Source organism: Leiobunum rupestre, chromosome 7, assembly GCF_980474605.1.
Source record: "Leiobunum rupestre chromosome 7, qqLeiRupe1.1.hap1, whole genome shotgun sequence".
Classification (NCBI taxonomy): Eukaryota; Metazoa; Arthropoda; class Arachnida; order Opiliones; family Sclerosomatidae; genus Leiobunum; species Leiobunum rupestre.
Window position 1 is genome coordinate 58,103,272 of NC_143390.1, and position 13,271 is coordinate 58,116,542.

At 35.2% G+C, this 13,271-nt stretch overlaps 1 protein-coding gene and 1 long non-coding RNA gene across 2 annotated transcripts; one reads left to right on the forward strand and one right to left on the reverse strand.

The window, feature by feature from the left end:
• Positions 1 to 1,324: 1,324 nt before the first annotated feature.
• On the reverse strand, positions 1,325 to 1,675 carry LOC149937578 (uncharacterized). The gene is made up of 3 exons (XR_016472387.1): positions 1,533 to 1,675; positions 1,403 to 1,473; positions 1,325 to 1,353 (listed from the first exon to the last, which is right to left on the reverse strand). It is a non-coding gene; the product is annotated as an uncharacterized LOC149937578 (long non-coding RNA).
• A 9,742-nt stretch (positions 1,676 to 11,417) lies between these two features.
• LOC149937579 (uncharacterized) lies at positions 11,418 to 12,347 on the forward strand. Its single transcript, XM_090153846.1, has one exon. It carries the CDS (start codon positions 11,418 to 11,420, stop codon positions 12,345 to 12,347), a length of 930 nt encoding a protein of 309 aa, XP_090009972.1.
• The last annotated feature ends 924 nt before the right edge of the window (positions 12,348 to 13,271 follow it).

The window sequence follows — 13,271 nt, forward strand, 5'->3', positions numbered from 1 at the left end:
CAAGTGCAGACTTGGATAGATTTAACATATCTATTTAACATATAAAACAGCATATTAATTAAGGTTATAATATATTGCGAGTAGTAGTTTGGAACACAAAACTGCAGAATTCAGTTACGACAGCATAGCAGACGTCTTTACAGGGCTTCCACATTTGATATCTAAAATTTTCTTCTTGCGATAATTTCATTAAATAAAAAATCCCGTTTTTTGAGTTTTTGACCTAGAAATTTCCATTTTGTATCTCTCTCTCTTAATACTAATTTATAAAGATATTAAGATTAATTCTGAAAATGAATCCAAATTGAAAATTTTATTTATAACAAATTTACTTACATTTGAATAATTTTGCATAAACGTATCCTTAAAGCAAGTTGCGGCTCTATCATTGCCACCTGTATTATGATAAGGCCCTTGTTATTAGAGATGGCAATGAATCTGATTCTTAGAAAAAAACGACTTTACTTGAGAGCGTGGTGCCATCTATTAATGGCTGAGGAAGCTAAAATTTAAAATAGCGAAACAATAACGTCGTCCGAGAACCATTCTAGAGTATTATAATTATAATTTTTATACTCTACTTAGTATTCGATAAAATTAATAAGGAATGAATATCGGTATTCCCTAGTATTCAATACAATTAATGAGGTAGGAATATCGGTATTCACCGTAATCATTTTGGAATCAAAATAATTTCTTAGTAAATCCAGAAAAAACATTAGGTTTTTATTAATTTAATTGACGAATTTAGCTTGAAAAAAGGAATAGTACTACTTAAGAACATAATAGGCAAGATGACCACAAAAAGGAATACCTATAAATTTTGCGTTGAGAAGCAAAATATTACCTACGAAACAAATAACGCTGGGTAGCCAAAAATGGTAAACAAATCCACAATAATAGGACACAATTTAGAGAACCACCAACAAGTATAACAAGATGTCACGGACATTTAAATACGCACAATCTCCCCGATATATTAAATTTAAATTTTAAGAATCTGCAAACGATTTAGTCAATTAAATTTTTTGGTCTTCCACTATCTTTCATTAAATTTCTAATATTTCATTGTTACTTCATTTCACTAGTTAAATCATAAATAAAATCATATCTAAAACTATCAACGAACTGATGGTTTAGTTTTGCATTCTAGGTTTTATACTCAAGATCTCATCTTCAACATGATGTTTCGTTGGTTCTGTAGCTGCCTAAAAGAAAAACAATAGAACAACAATTTTCCATTCAGTTCACCAGTCTTAGCAAGTAATCTATCACAATCATACAAAAACACAAACTTTTAAAGTTGGCTCAATTACAAGAGACTCCAATTCCCTCCATTTCTTCATTTTCGTCCTAATTAAAAAAACATATCAATGTAAGTGAAAAAAATTCTAACCCTTACCAGTTCAGTAGAAATATCACAAGCTTCAGTGAAAGTGTGTGTGAAGTTTAGTTCATTGTCATCATCACTATCTCACTAAATTAACACATCAAATTATTTAAAATAAAATAATTAAAATCTCAGAAAGAACCTTACTCTATTTTTTCAAAACCACCAGCCACTTCGTGTTCTTCCTCACTAGCCATCCTTTCTTCATTCTCGAGCCAATGTTCATCATCACTTTGTAGCTGGGCCAAATCTTCCAATTCATCGTCAGATAATACATTCGTATCACCCATTCTAAAATGGTAATAAATGTATTATTAGAGTATTATCATTCTTCATAAGAACTATATGCATGTAACATACATGGGATAATATGATTGTAATGAAATTTTAAAATGTTTTTGTCTAATTGAAGACTTTGTACATGAAGCATAAACCATTATTTACTTGGTTGTGGTTTTTTTCCGTAGGTTCGAATTGGATGGCATAAAATTTGGTTTTCAGTTTGGCTCCCAGAATCCTTAGTTTTAACTGTCTCAGTTTGACCGAGTTTGGAATTTGAGTATTTTACCCCTCATTGCTTAAAAATAGAAATAGTTCATTAACAGGGGACAAAATCAAAGTGTACAATTTAACTTACAAACGACGAATAAGAAGGCAAAGAAATGCATCTACTGTCATTACTCTCCAACTGAAACAGTCCAAATGTTTCTTCATCGCAAGTTATTCTGTTTCATACCTAAATTTAAATTAATTACTAGTAAAAAAGTGAGTATAAATACAGAAAATCTTACTTTTTGCCATCTTTCAAAACGTAGATAAACTATAATCCACATGCAGACCTAAAATATTTTACGCTTCATACCTAAATAAAAAAAATTAATAACAAATAAAATAATAATTATAAAAATCCTTTTGCAGTCTTTCAAAACCTAGAAGAAACTTTATGACTATGATATAGTCAGGCAACGTAGGTCTAAAACCAAACCGAAAATAGAACAAAGCAGTATTCCCTCGAGCAGATCTACATAAGTTTATGCTTCGCACCTAAATCAAAATTAATTACTAATAAACAAAAGCAATTATAGTTATAAAAACTCAAAATATAGAAAAAATCTGTAAATCGGTAGCACACTAATCTCTGGTAGCGAGACCTATGCACTAACGCTTAATAGAAAATTTCAAAATTCCCAGAGATATAAACAACACAAATATATTAAAAGAGTTGGACTACTCACGGTAGGATATTTGCCTTATAAAATGTGTGAAGTAAAATTTAATTAGTCTTTGTTTACGTCAGCATATTCCACCAATAACATTACAGGGCAGCGTAGAGCTAAGCCCTAATTTATTATTTTAAATTCTACGGTGTCGACATCTATCGTACGCGAAACCAGTTACAGGTGACCCGCCACTTGCTTTAAAATTGCTTTCGATATTTAGATCGTGACTTTCATTACTTTTATAATGACCCTTTATTAAATTTCCCTCGTTTTCTCCTTTTCCCTCTTAAATTGCATTATTCCCCTTTAGCGTTTTTTAAGGTTTAAATATTCCGGAAAAAGGAAAAATTCCGCGCATATGGAAGCACTGCGTCTATAGCATTGAAAATAAATGCCAGAAATAAGCGTTTCAAAAATATGGTGCCTTATCAAGCAAATTAACTCAGCTCGTAGTATGTCTTTTTCTTTCGAATTTTTTATCCCACAGCCCTATTTGATATCCATGGCGGCCGATTTTAAAATTCTTTTTAAATATTTCCATTACAATATACATAATTCTGAACTAAACACGCGTACTCCTTTACAATTTAAAAATTTCTCAGTTTACTGTTACAGTTTTCAGGCTAAAATTTAAGGAAAGGATTTTAAAATATATTAAAGGTGAGGAAAAATTGATGGAAATTATTTTAGAAATATATTTTGCTTTTTAAAATAATTCCAAAAAAGAACTCTTTCATTCTAAAACATTTCCAATATCTGTGCCTTCATAGATCCGAACTTCCCCTTAAATCAAACTTCCAACTGCTTAGATAAAAGCATTTCTTATTTAATACAGAAACACGCCTCATTTCATAAATGAAGCTTATAATATAGACACAGAAGTTAAACTGGACGGATTGTTTATGCTTTCCTCTTCTTGGCAAGTTTGGACTCCATTGAAATGCCCAAATATCTTTCCTCTTAGAGTAAAGAGAAGGATGAGCTATTTATATCAGTATCAGCGGGTCAGAGCTGTAAGATGAGATCTTTTTAGAAATCAAAACTGGGATATCAATCGCCAATTCGTAATCGAAGTACTGTATCATATCGCCTTCTATAATACGAAAGAAGGCAAATACCTTTTATGGTCGAGAAATTCTCTTACACAGAAGCTAGGAAAACCGTGTAACGAATACTATCCGAACGCGATAAGTTCGGTTGGAAATTACTACTTTTCTCATTTGTGCGAGTTGAGTCCATATTTTTTGCTATAACAGAAACGAAATTTTATTCAAGCTCGCATAAACCAAGCACCTCGACGCTGTTTTTAAGAGCAGCAACGTTAACGATTCGAAATTTTACCCAAGCGGAGAAGCTAAGAATTCGAAAACAATATGTATAGTATATGTTAGGAAAGAACTGAGTTTATTCTCCAAATTTTGGAAGATTTTTTGGAAATTAAAACTGAAAGCGCCATGGTGGAGTGTATTTGCTCGTTCAACGAATTTCTACTACCAGAACTAGCGGTTGAAACAGTTTGGCGCGAATAAAGGAGTTCAACTTGGTTTCTAATAAATATAACGGTCCAGGGAATAATAAGTTGCGAAGTCGGTGAAGTTGCTATAGCCTTTATTCTATACGGTAAAAGCAGTACGACAAGATACGCAAAAGGACATAACTACCAATTATGTAAAGATGTAGGAGCTATTACCAATCGTTTCATTTCGAATAGGCAAACACTTTTTCCTTTGTTAGGGGATGGCTCGTTTTCAGTTAACCAAAGTGGTTTGCTTGTATACAGTCCAGGGTTTGACTATCATTTAGTACGAAAGTAAAATATCAATCACTAGAATTTCACTTTTTTCCATCTTTTCATTAATTTCTGGCAACTATGTCGTAGTTCGGGAACATAAATGGTTTAGGTATTTCCTAAAGCTCTTTAATATAAGTTTCCATGTAAATTTAGTACGAAAGTGAAATATCAGTTACTAGAATTTCACTTTTTTCCATCTTTCCAATAATTTTAGGCAGCGATGTTATATTTCTGGAACATGACTTAATAAATATTGCGTAAGACTCTTCAGTTTAAGTTTCCATGTAAGTAAAGTATGAAAGTGAAATATAGGATTTGCTTTTAAATATAAATATGAAAAAAACTTGAACTGCAATTTTTTAACAAATTTCATCTTTAAAAACCGTAACATAGCAGAAGGTCAATACTGCTGTTGCGTTATTGAAAATTTTATTTGAGCACAAAAAAAGAGTTAATTTTAATAAATAAGAAGTTTTACATTGGTAAATAATCCCAGTTGACACTTTTAAGAAAACAACAAACCGCTGAACAGCATGAAGATAGTTTTTGAAACTTTGCGGTTTTAGCCTTAAAAAAAACCAAACCATCGAAGTTTATTTACCTTACATTCCTTTAGTTCATATAGGAATTTATGAACTAATTCCAGGTGCATAATTAACTTTGGCTCACATTTCTGTTCTTCAGTTTGATTTGCTATGTATTTTAGCAATTTGGAAGTTTCTGCAATCTAAGTCAATAAAAAAGAAGATAATTAAAAAGTTTGTCTTTAACATTGAAGAACGTTATTTAGTTAATTTAAGCAAGTAGCACAATAAGTAAATATAAATATATATTTATATATATATATGTTTACTTTCACTCTTGTTATTTTCCGAATGTTCCATAAAATTGGAAAACTGCAGTAAAATGTCCGTTTCTTTGGGTAAAGCGTCGTATAATCCTTTTTCTAATAGCATCTTCCTAGGGCCCTTTTCGCAACGCGTCACCTTTGGTGTTGCGGGAACAAATTCCCGATTAGTCAAAAAGATTAATTGAAGCGCTATTTCGTCATCCTCCTCACTTGACGTAAATTCAAACAAACGGGCCGCCAGATAATTTTTAGGGTGAGTGGATTTTGAAGATCTGGCCTCAATATCCGAGTCATCTTATTAAATGAATTAAAAATTATTCAATCTTTTCACACATTTAACTATCATAGAATAACAATACCAATAATAATAATAGTCAGCTAGGCTAATACCCAAGGCAATAAAAATTCTAAAGGGGTGAACAGCATTAGAAACATTGAAATACAGATACGTTTTCGCCATTGATAACGCGTTGGTATAACCCTTTAATATTATTTTTGATTGGGCATATTGTACTCTAAATAAAAAATTTACCGGAAAAGTTGGTTACTAAACGCTTCAGATGGCGCTAAGTGTAACGGTTGGCGCAAAATGTAAACTCTAATATTTATTATGCAATATAACCTAAGAATTACAAACCCCTCTTCGATCCCCCTCGTATCCTCTATGGATGCAACGTGACGATAGAGGCCCCTTAACTTGCTTGTCCAGACACGATTATCAGCCCCCCTCTTTCGCTAACTCGTGTAAAAACACGCTGGCTCGTGAGACGCTTCTCCGTCATTGCGATTTGAGATTCCATCGAAAAATTTATTACAAGTGGAAACAAGGAGGTAATTCTACTTTGTGTTTCGGCCTTAAAGGAAAAGACATCGAAATTTGTTTCTACAACGACGTTACGTTTAATTCCACCTTCGGTATGCGACCCGCAGCGTGGAAACGATTGTACGATAACTGGAAACTCATAGAGTCCATTACGATAAAAGAAGCCAAAGACAAATACGCTCTGGAATTAGACAAGGCATTTAAGAAAACGTACGAAGTCTTAGCCTGGAAAGGAGGACTAACCCAGCAAACACAAAAACGTCCTTTGGACATCCGAAAGACGTCACACTCGGATCTTGCCTTCGTCCGTAGGACATCCCAAAATCCGGGGTTGACGTCGGTTGGACGTTAAAGGCACTACATCACGACCTATTTAAAAAAAACTTTCTTGTAGTTCCATTTTTTGAAATAGATGGCGCCAGGGTAGAAACGGACCTCCTAAAGTTTTGTTCGTATTTGACGGGTAATGTTTGCTATGTGGCGAAGATAGAAGAGTCCATTTTGGTTTTCCGGGTAGAACATCGAAAAAAGTATGTTCAATGGGGAACCCGCAAATGGGCTTTTCTATTTCGAACCCCGGCGGGCGGCTAGACTCTACTTGTAGGCAGTATATTTCAATCCTATTTGTCAAATCGAGAATTAATGGGCGAGATACGTAGGGGGTAGGGTCATACCATAAATTTTGAGTTTTTGAAAGTTTGCTTGATTGAGTCATTGAGTAGAACAGTGTAAGGAGCTTATAAAAACTGTCCGCCGAAAAATTGAGAAAAGCGAAAAAAATAAGCAATATGAAGTTAATTTAGGACTCGAAGGGTTTGAGCGTTGGTCAACGGAGAGAAACAAATTATATCTCACAAATATGCAGTTTATAAAATATTAGTTTGATAAATGGTCCAAAACTTTTATTACCGAGGCAAATCAGTTCATTGATTTCTTAAATTTTAATTCAATCCCTATAATAACTATATTGAAGTTTAAATTTGTTCACAATATTAAAGTTATAAATTGTTCATAATATTAAAGTTTTAATTTGCTAACAATATTCGAGTTATAAATATTACGGGTGGCCCGTAGGGAAAGAGGAAGATGCGGTTTTCTTGCCCTTACTAATTTATTAATATAATCTTGGATTAATTATAGAAGCTAACGCATAGCTTCTATTATTAATCCAAGATATAATAGAGTAATATCGGTGTTACGTAACTTGGCGTAACTATAAAAAAACTGCAGTCAGAAAGGTGACCATAGCCGAAAGCTACAGGGCCGTCGAGTAACGTTTGCCTCGGGCCCTAAATTCCGTATTGATTTTCCGTAGAGATGGTATCAGTATCATGGACTAATTAATTCCATGGCAGTATTGGCCCGTGGTTCTGTCAAAATATGTATTTTTCAAAAATAATACAATTTCAATGATTTTGCTTAGGTGGGACATTCAAATAGACCGCAAGCCCGTTCGAATTCTGGCGAACTTCAATACAAAATGTTTTGGAGCAAAAAATCGAAATCATACAATATTGGAAAATTGTATGAAGCAAAAACCTATTCGTATATTGATTCATTGACGGATATGGGACTGGTGACGTCCGCGAGATCGTCCGCCGTTTCATTGCCCACTACGCCGACGTGAGCCGGACACCACAAAAGAGTCACTCAGTAGGAGTACCCGTCGCATAAGTCATGAAATGCGGGGATTACCGGATCATTTGAACATCATATGCGCGCTTTTGTAGTCGGAGCAGAGGACTTTTGGACTTGCAAGATGAGCGGAAGCATATGAAAGTGCCAATTGAATTGCCAACAGCTCTATCCTGTTGATGAAATGGCCGTCATCCACCAAAGACTGACCTCGAGAGAAGGAATGGCGAAGGCGGCACCCCCGACTCCCGAGTCCGGTCAGTAAATAACTGTCGCGTCTTTGGCGTAGATGTCGAGCGTTGCAAGGAACAACTGTCCATTGTTCAACGTAATGAGCTTCCGTGGACGCGTGCCGGTCTTGAACCACCGAACTTGAGACCAGATATGAGTCAAAGGAGTGCGAGCATATGTAGTTCTCCAGCGTCGAGATGGAGCCACAATCGGTATGCAAGTTGAGCCATAGAACACGCCTGTCTAGTAAGCGAAGCGTATATATAATCTTTGGAATGAACTTAAGTGGAAACATTTGGAATTTCCCAATCCCAGGCCTTCCGTAGTGAAAGGTTGTGACCCCTCACTATTTCGTGTCTTTTTTATTTCGTTGCCCCTAAAAGGGGAAAATGAAATTATAATTTCCCTCTGAAACGGGTGTTGGTTATAGGATTACCTCGATGTGTTCGTAAAGGCGCGAGCTCGGTGGAGTATGCGCTTGAGGCTGTGTAATACTGTTTTTGGTTGTTATCCGTGGAAGTACGGTTATAGCTTACTTCATTTGAAACAGGTAGTTTGGTTTTTATAGTTTTAGTAGATTGATTAAATAAGCCATTTACGTTTTAATATTGTTTTTGGATTTGTCTTAATTTTTTATTCGTATTTCTATAATTTGAATTTTTATGAAATTCAATTTATATTTCTGATAAGCTTTCTTAGGGTATTGAGCTTTCCTAGGGAATCTGTTTGAATTTGTTTTTCAATGAAATATTTTATTATTGATAATTGTTGTTTTGAGATATATTTTCTTATTTTTTTAATTAAATTTATTTCTTTATTGGAGTACTATTTTATTGTGTTGTCAGTCACTTACCAGGACCAGTTTTGGGGCCATGTAGCGAGTGTTTCTAAAAGTTATTTATATTGAACGCCTTTCTTCCAGTGGCTTCCCCTTTCGCTTTGTAAACAAGTGTAAAGTGTTATTTTTCAATAAAATTAACTATTATTTTACCAAAGTAATCCTTCTTTACTCAATTGAAAACGCAATTCTGTTTTTTAAATTTTTATAAAATAATATCAATACGTAGGATTTTACCTATGTTTTATATACAGTAGACGAAATGTAGGTTTCAATCTCGCATTTGCGGAAGCATTCTTACTCTATAGGTGATAAGCTAGTTTTAAAAATTCCTCGAAATGAATTGAGACGAGGGAAGAGTTGCTCTTGGTTCGGTCCAGGGAACTAAGAAAAGCCTGAAAAGGATTATCTCTCTAGGGGTCCCTCTTCGCTCGGGTCCGCGCGACCGCCGAAACCTAGCCCAATTTTCGTTTCTACCCTCTAGCAGTTCTTCCCCCTTTCGATGGAACACTTCTCGATATCTCGGTTCCTGTATCTTCAAGACATGCTGTCCCCTTTTCCAAAACCGGCCGATCTCCCCCACCCTGCCTAACCTTGAAAGTAATTTTGAAAACTCCCGCAAAAATACGAGGTCGCCACTATGCAGAACGTAAATATGGAATCACTTTTTAGAAAACAAGTAAGATCAATACCGATTTTTTTCGATGATATAGTGCCTTTAAAGGACGTCAAATGTCCGGTTTGTCTATAGCCGTAGTACGTCCCGGGGACGAGTTTTCGGACGTCCAACGGCGATTACGGCGGTCGTCCCCTGGATGTCTTTCGGCCTTTAATTTGGTTCAATAATGGCTCAATAGGGATGAAACTAGGACGTTCATTGGATATCGTATTCTGAACAAATAATTTTAAAAGCCAAACTTGATATTAAAATTTTATCCAAAACATTAAAATACAAGATAATGGAAAAAATCCAGCAACAAGTGTACAATTTGATTGTAATAACACGAACTCTGCAAGTATTAGCACCCAGCAAACACAAATCGTCCCTGGGACGTCCCAGCATGGTCCATAGATCCCAGCTTGGTCGTGTCCAAAATTCGTCCTACGGGACGAATCACGGACGTCCCATTTTAGTCCTCGTAGAACCAATTTCGCTACATCCGATATTCAGCCCAATCGACGTCGCTTGGATTTCCACTAATCGTCCGAAATGTTTCGTCCATCAATGCTATCTAGAGGCGCGTTTATCAGCAATTTATTTTAATTTTTTCACCTGTATTTGTATTTGAGCTGATAATGATTAATGAACCACAAAATATTAATTTTATTAAGAATATTATTATTTAAATTTACGAGTTTATTTAACGTGAATTAATGAAATTACGTGTTAAATCAAAACTACTTAATTATTTAATTAATTTTATCTGTTCTTAATTTTTATATTTTTTATATTATTATTTTCTTAATTTTTATTTCCATTATTTTCATTTGATGAATTATTTCTACAATCATAGCCAATTACTGCGAAGAAGCTGATCTAAGTTGGCCGAGCTAAAGTCCTTTTAAAATATCTGGTAGCTTAGTTTGTAGTTTCTTTTGTACGACGCCATTACTCGATAGTTTGGAATCGGTCACCATGAAGTCCATAATGCGTTCTACACAAACGTTAAAGATTATAACATAGTAATCTCTAGTATTGCTGATAATATATCATAAGAGTAAGTATTTTATTAAAAAACTGTTTGATTTTTATAATGATTTTTACTCGATTTTTTTTAATGTGTCTTTTACAGAGGTAGGAAGAAAATATGTTTGATCAAAGTCTATTCATTTTGGACCTGTACATGTTTCAATTTATTTTTTTAAGTTTATTATTCCTTACTCGGCCAATGTGAAGAATAGCCCCCCTATTATTTTTCGTTTTTTTTTTCGATTTATTGGTAGCATATTTTACGCTGAGTTTAATGGTGTATTAATTATTATCCGCAAACATGCAAATAAAAAGTTATCTGGAATGTGAGTTTTCAGTTTTCCACTGTTATTATCCGGAGATTTCACTGGCTGTTTTACCCCGAGATAGAGTAGGACACATGAAAACAAACTTTCATTTTGGGCTATACTAATAATCCCAAATAATTAATACATGTTCAATGTGAAGAATTGAACATCAGTTAACCATTTTACTTTCCCATGTATTTGGACAATACTTGATGCGTTGAACATCAATTAACTATTTGAGATTTCCGCGTATTTGGACAATACTTGATGCGTTATGGCTAGGTACTGTCCACGTTATAGACGGCCCATCGTGATAGTAAGAATGGGGTTGGGGTGGCGCCGTCCAGCGCCAATATTCTCTTTTCGATTGCACAAGTTGTGATTCAGTCGATAAGATGCCAGACTTCGGAGATTTTGCTAGCTGTTAGCTGTAAGAGGCGCCAATATTCTGTTTCCGATTGCACCACTTGAGATGTTTTCGATTCCACAAGTTGAGGTTTCAGTCGACTTCGGAGTTTTTGCTAGCTGTTAGTTCCTTTTTTCCTAACGATGTTGGAAGACGACAGTGATTCTTCGTCGGAAGACGAATTTAGGGAATATATTGAAGAGGACGATTTCATTAATTTTTTTGAAATACACGATGTGTCGGGATAATAGGAAAATTCTGGATTGGCTAACGGAGAAGAAGCTTTTGGCGGATTCGCAGCAATGTCCAAGATGTGGTGAAGACATGATGCTAGTGCAGAAAGGCAGCGCAACGGACGGTTTTCTTTGGCGGTGTCGGAAAAAGAGGAAAATTCCTAAAATAGGTATTAAGAAATGTGACACCGAAGTGGCTGTAAGACGCAAATCTTTTTTCTCGCGCTCTAAACTGACTTTTCGGGAAATATTACTCATAGTTTACTTTTATGTGTATAACATTCAACCGCAATCGTTTGTTGCTCGGGTACTTTATATCTCGCTAAAAACCCTAGTTGATTGGAGAATGTTTTGCCGGGAAGTAGCGTATAACGCTGTTATCGCGAAAAGTCACGCGATCGGTGGTTCAGGTAAAACCGTTGAAATTGACGAGTCGAAGTTTTGGAAGCGCAAATTCCACAGAGGAAAGAGAGTGGAAGGACAGTGGGTTTTGGGGGGTATTGAGCGGGAGTCCAGCAAATTTTTCATGGTTCCGGCGACGTTGCATCCGATAATAGAATCTTGGGTTTTGCATGGCACGACGATCCTCACGGATTGTTGGAAGGCGTACGACGCGCTTAACCCAGACAGTTTCACTCATTTCAATGTAAACCATAGCTTGCATTTCAAGGATCCGGACACAGGCGTCCACACCAATAAGGTCGAAGGCGCATGGGCGCACGCTAAAGCCGCAATGCCAAGAGGTGGCCGCCAAAATTCTTGGTATTCAGGGTACTTGGCCATGTATATGTTCCGAGTCTGGTCGAAAAGGGAGGGCAAGAACGTATTTCTCGCTTTTTTGGAAGAATGCGCTGAGTTGTATGACCCCGTGCAACACGACGTTCCGGAAAATGAGGGAGAAGAGCCTCGACCTGGTCCAAGTACTGCGTAGTCAACGGTTTCTTACTTTCTCACTGTTCTGCATTAATTTTTTGGCCAAAAATGTTCTTTCAATAAAAAATTACTTTTCTTACCCTCGCAGATGCTTTGAAATTGTATATTTTTCACACGCGTTAACTTCACTAATAACCATTTGCAGATATTTCACACTATTCCAGCTAAATGTCGAAAACGAAGTCCTATGGGCTATTTTTAACAATAGGTACTTTTTGGGTTTTGTTTATTGTTTTCGAGTTTACGATACTTGATGCGTCAGGCTTGGTGCTGTCCTCTAGGTTGCGTTATAGATGGCCCATAGCTTTTTTTAGTATGGGGTTGGGATATATTGGATTTGGAATTCCAAAATTAAGATTTTCATTGAATTCTCCGAATGTTAGGGAAGGTTCGCTGTTTTTAAAGTTAATTTTGGACCTGTACATGTTTCAATTTAACTTTTTAAGGTTATTATTCATTACTCTCACTGAGTGGTTCGCCTAAAGCTTTATTTTATACTGTGATAATTTATATAGTTAAATTAAAATTCCAAAAGTAAGATTTGCGTTGAATTCTCCGAATGTTAGGGAAGGTTCGCTGTTTTTAAAGTTCATTTTGGACCTGTACATGTTTCAATTTAACTTTTATAAGTTTATTATTCATTACTCTCACTGAGTGGTTCGCCTAAAGCTTTATTTTATACTGTGATAATTTATATAGTTAAATTGTAATTCCAAAAGTAAGATTTGCGTTGAATTCTCCGAATGTTAGGGAAGTTTCGCTGTTTTTAAAGTTAATTTTGGACCTGTACATGTTTCAATTCATTACTCTCACTGAACGGTTCCTCTAAAGCTTTATTTTATCATGTGATAATTTATATAGTATTAAAATTAAGCTTCGAGAAACTAATTTCTAGAGTACATTTTTCATTCGATAGTCTTAA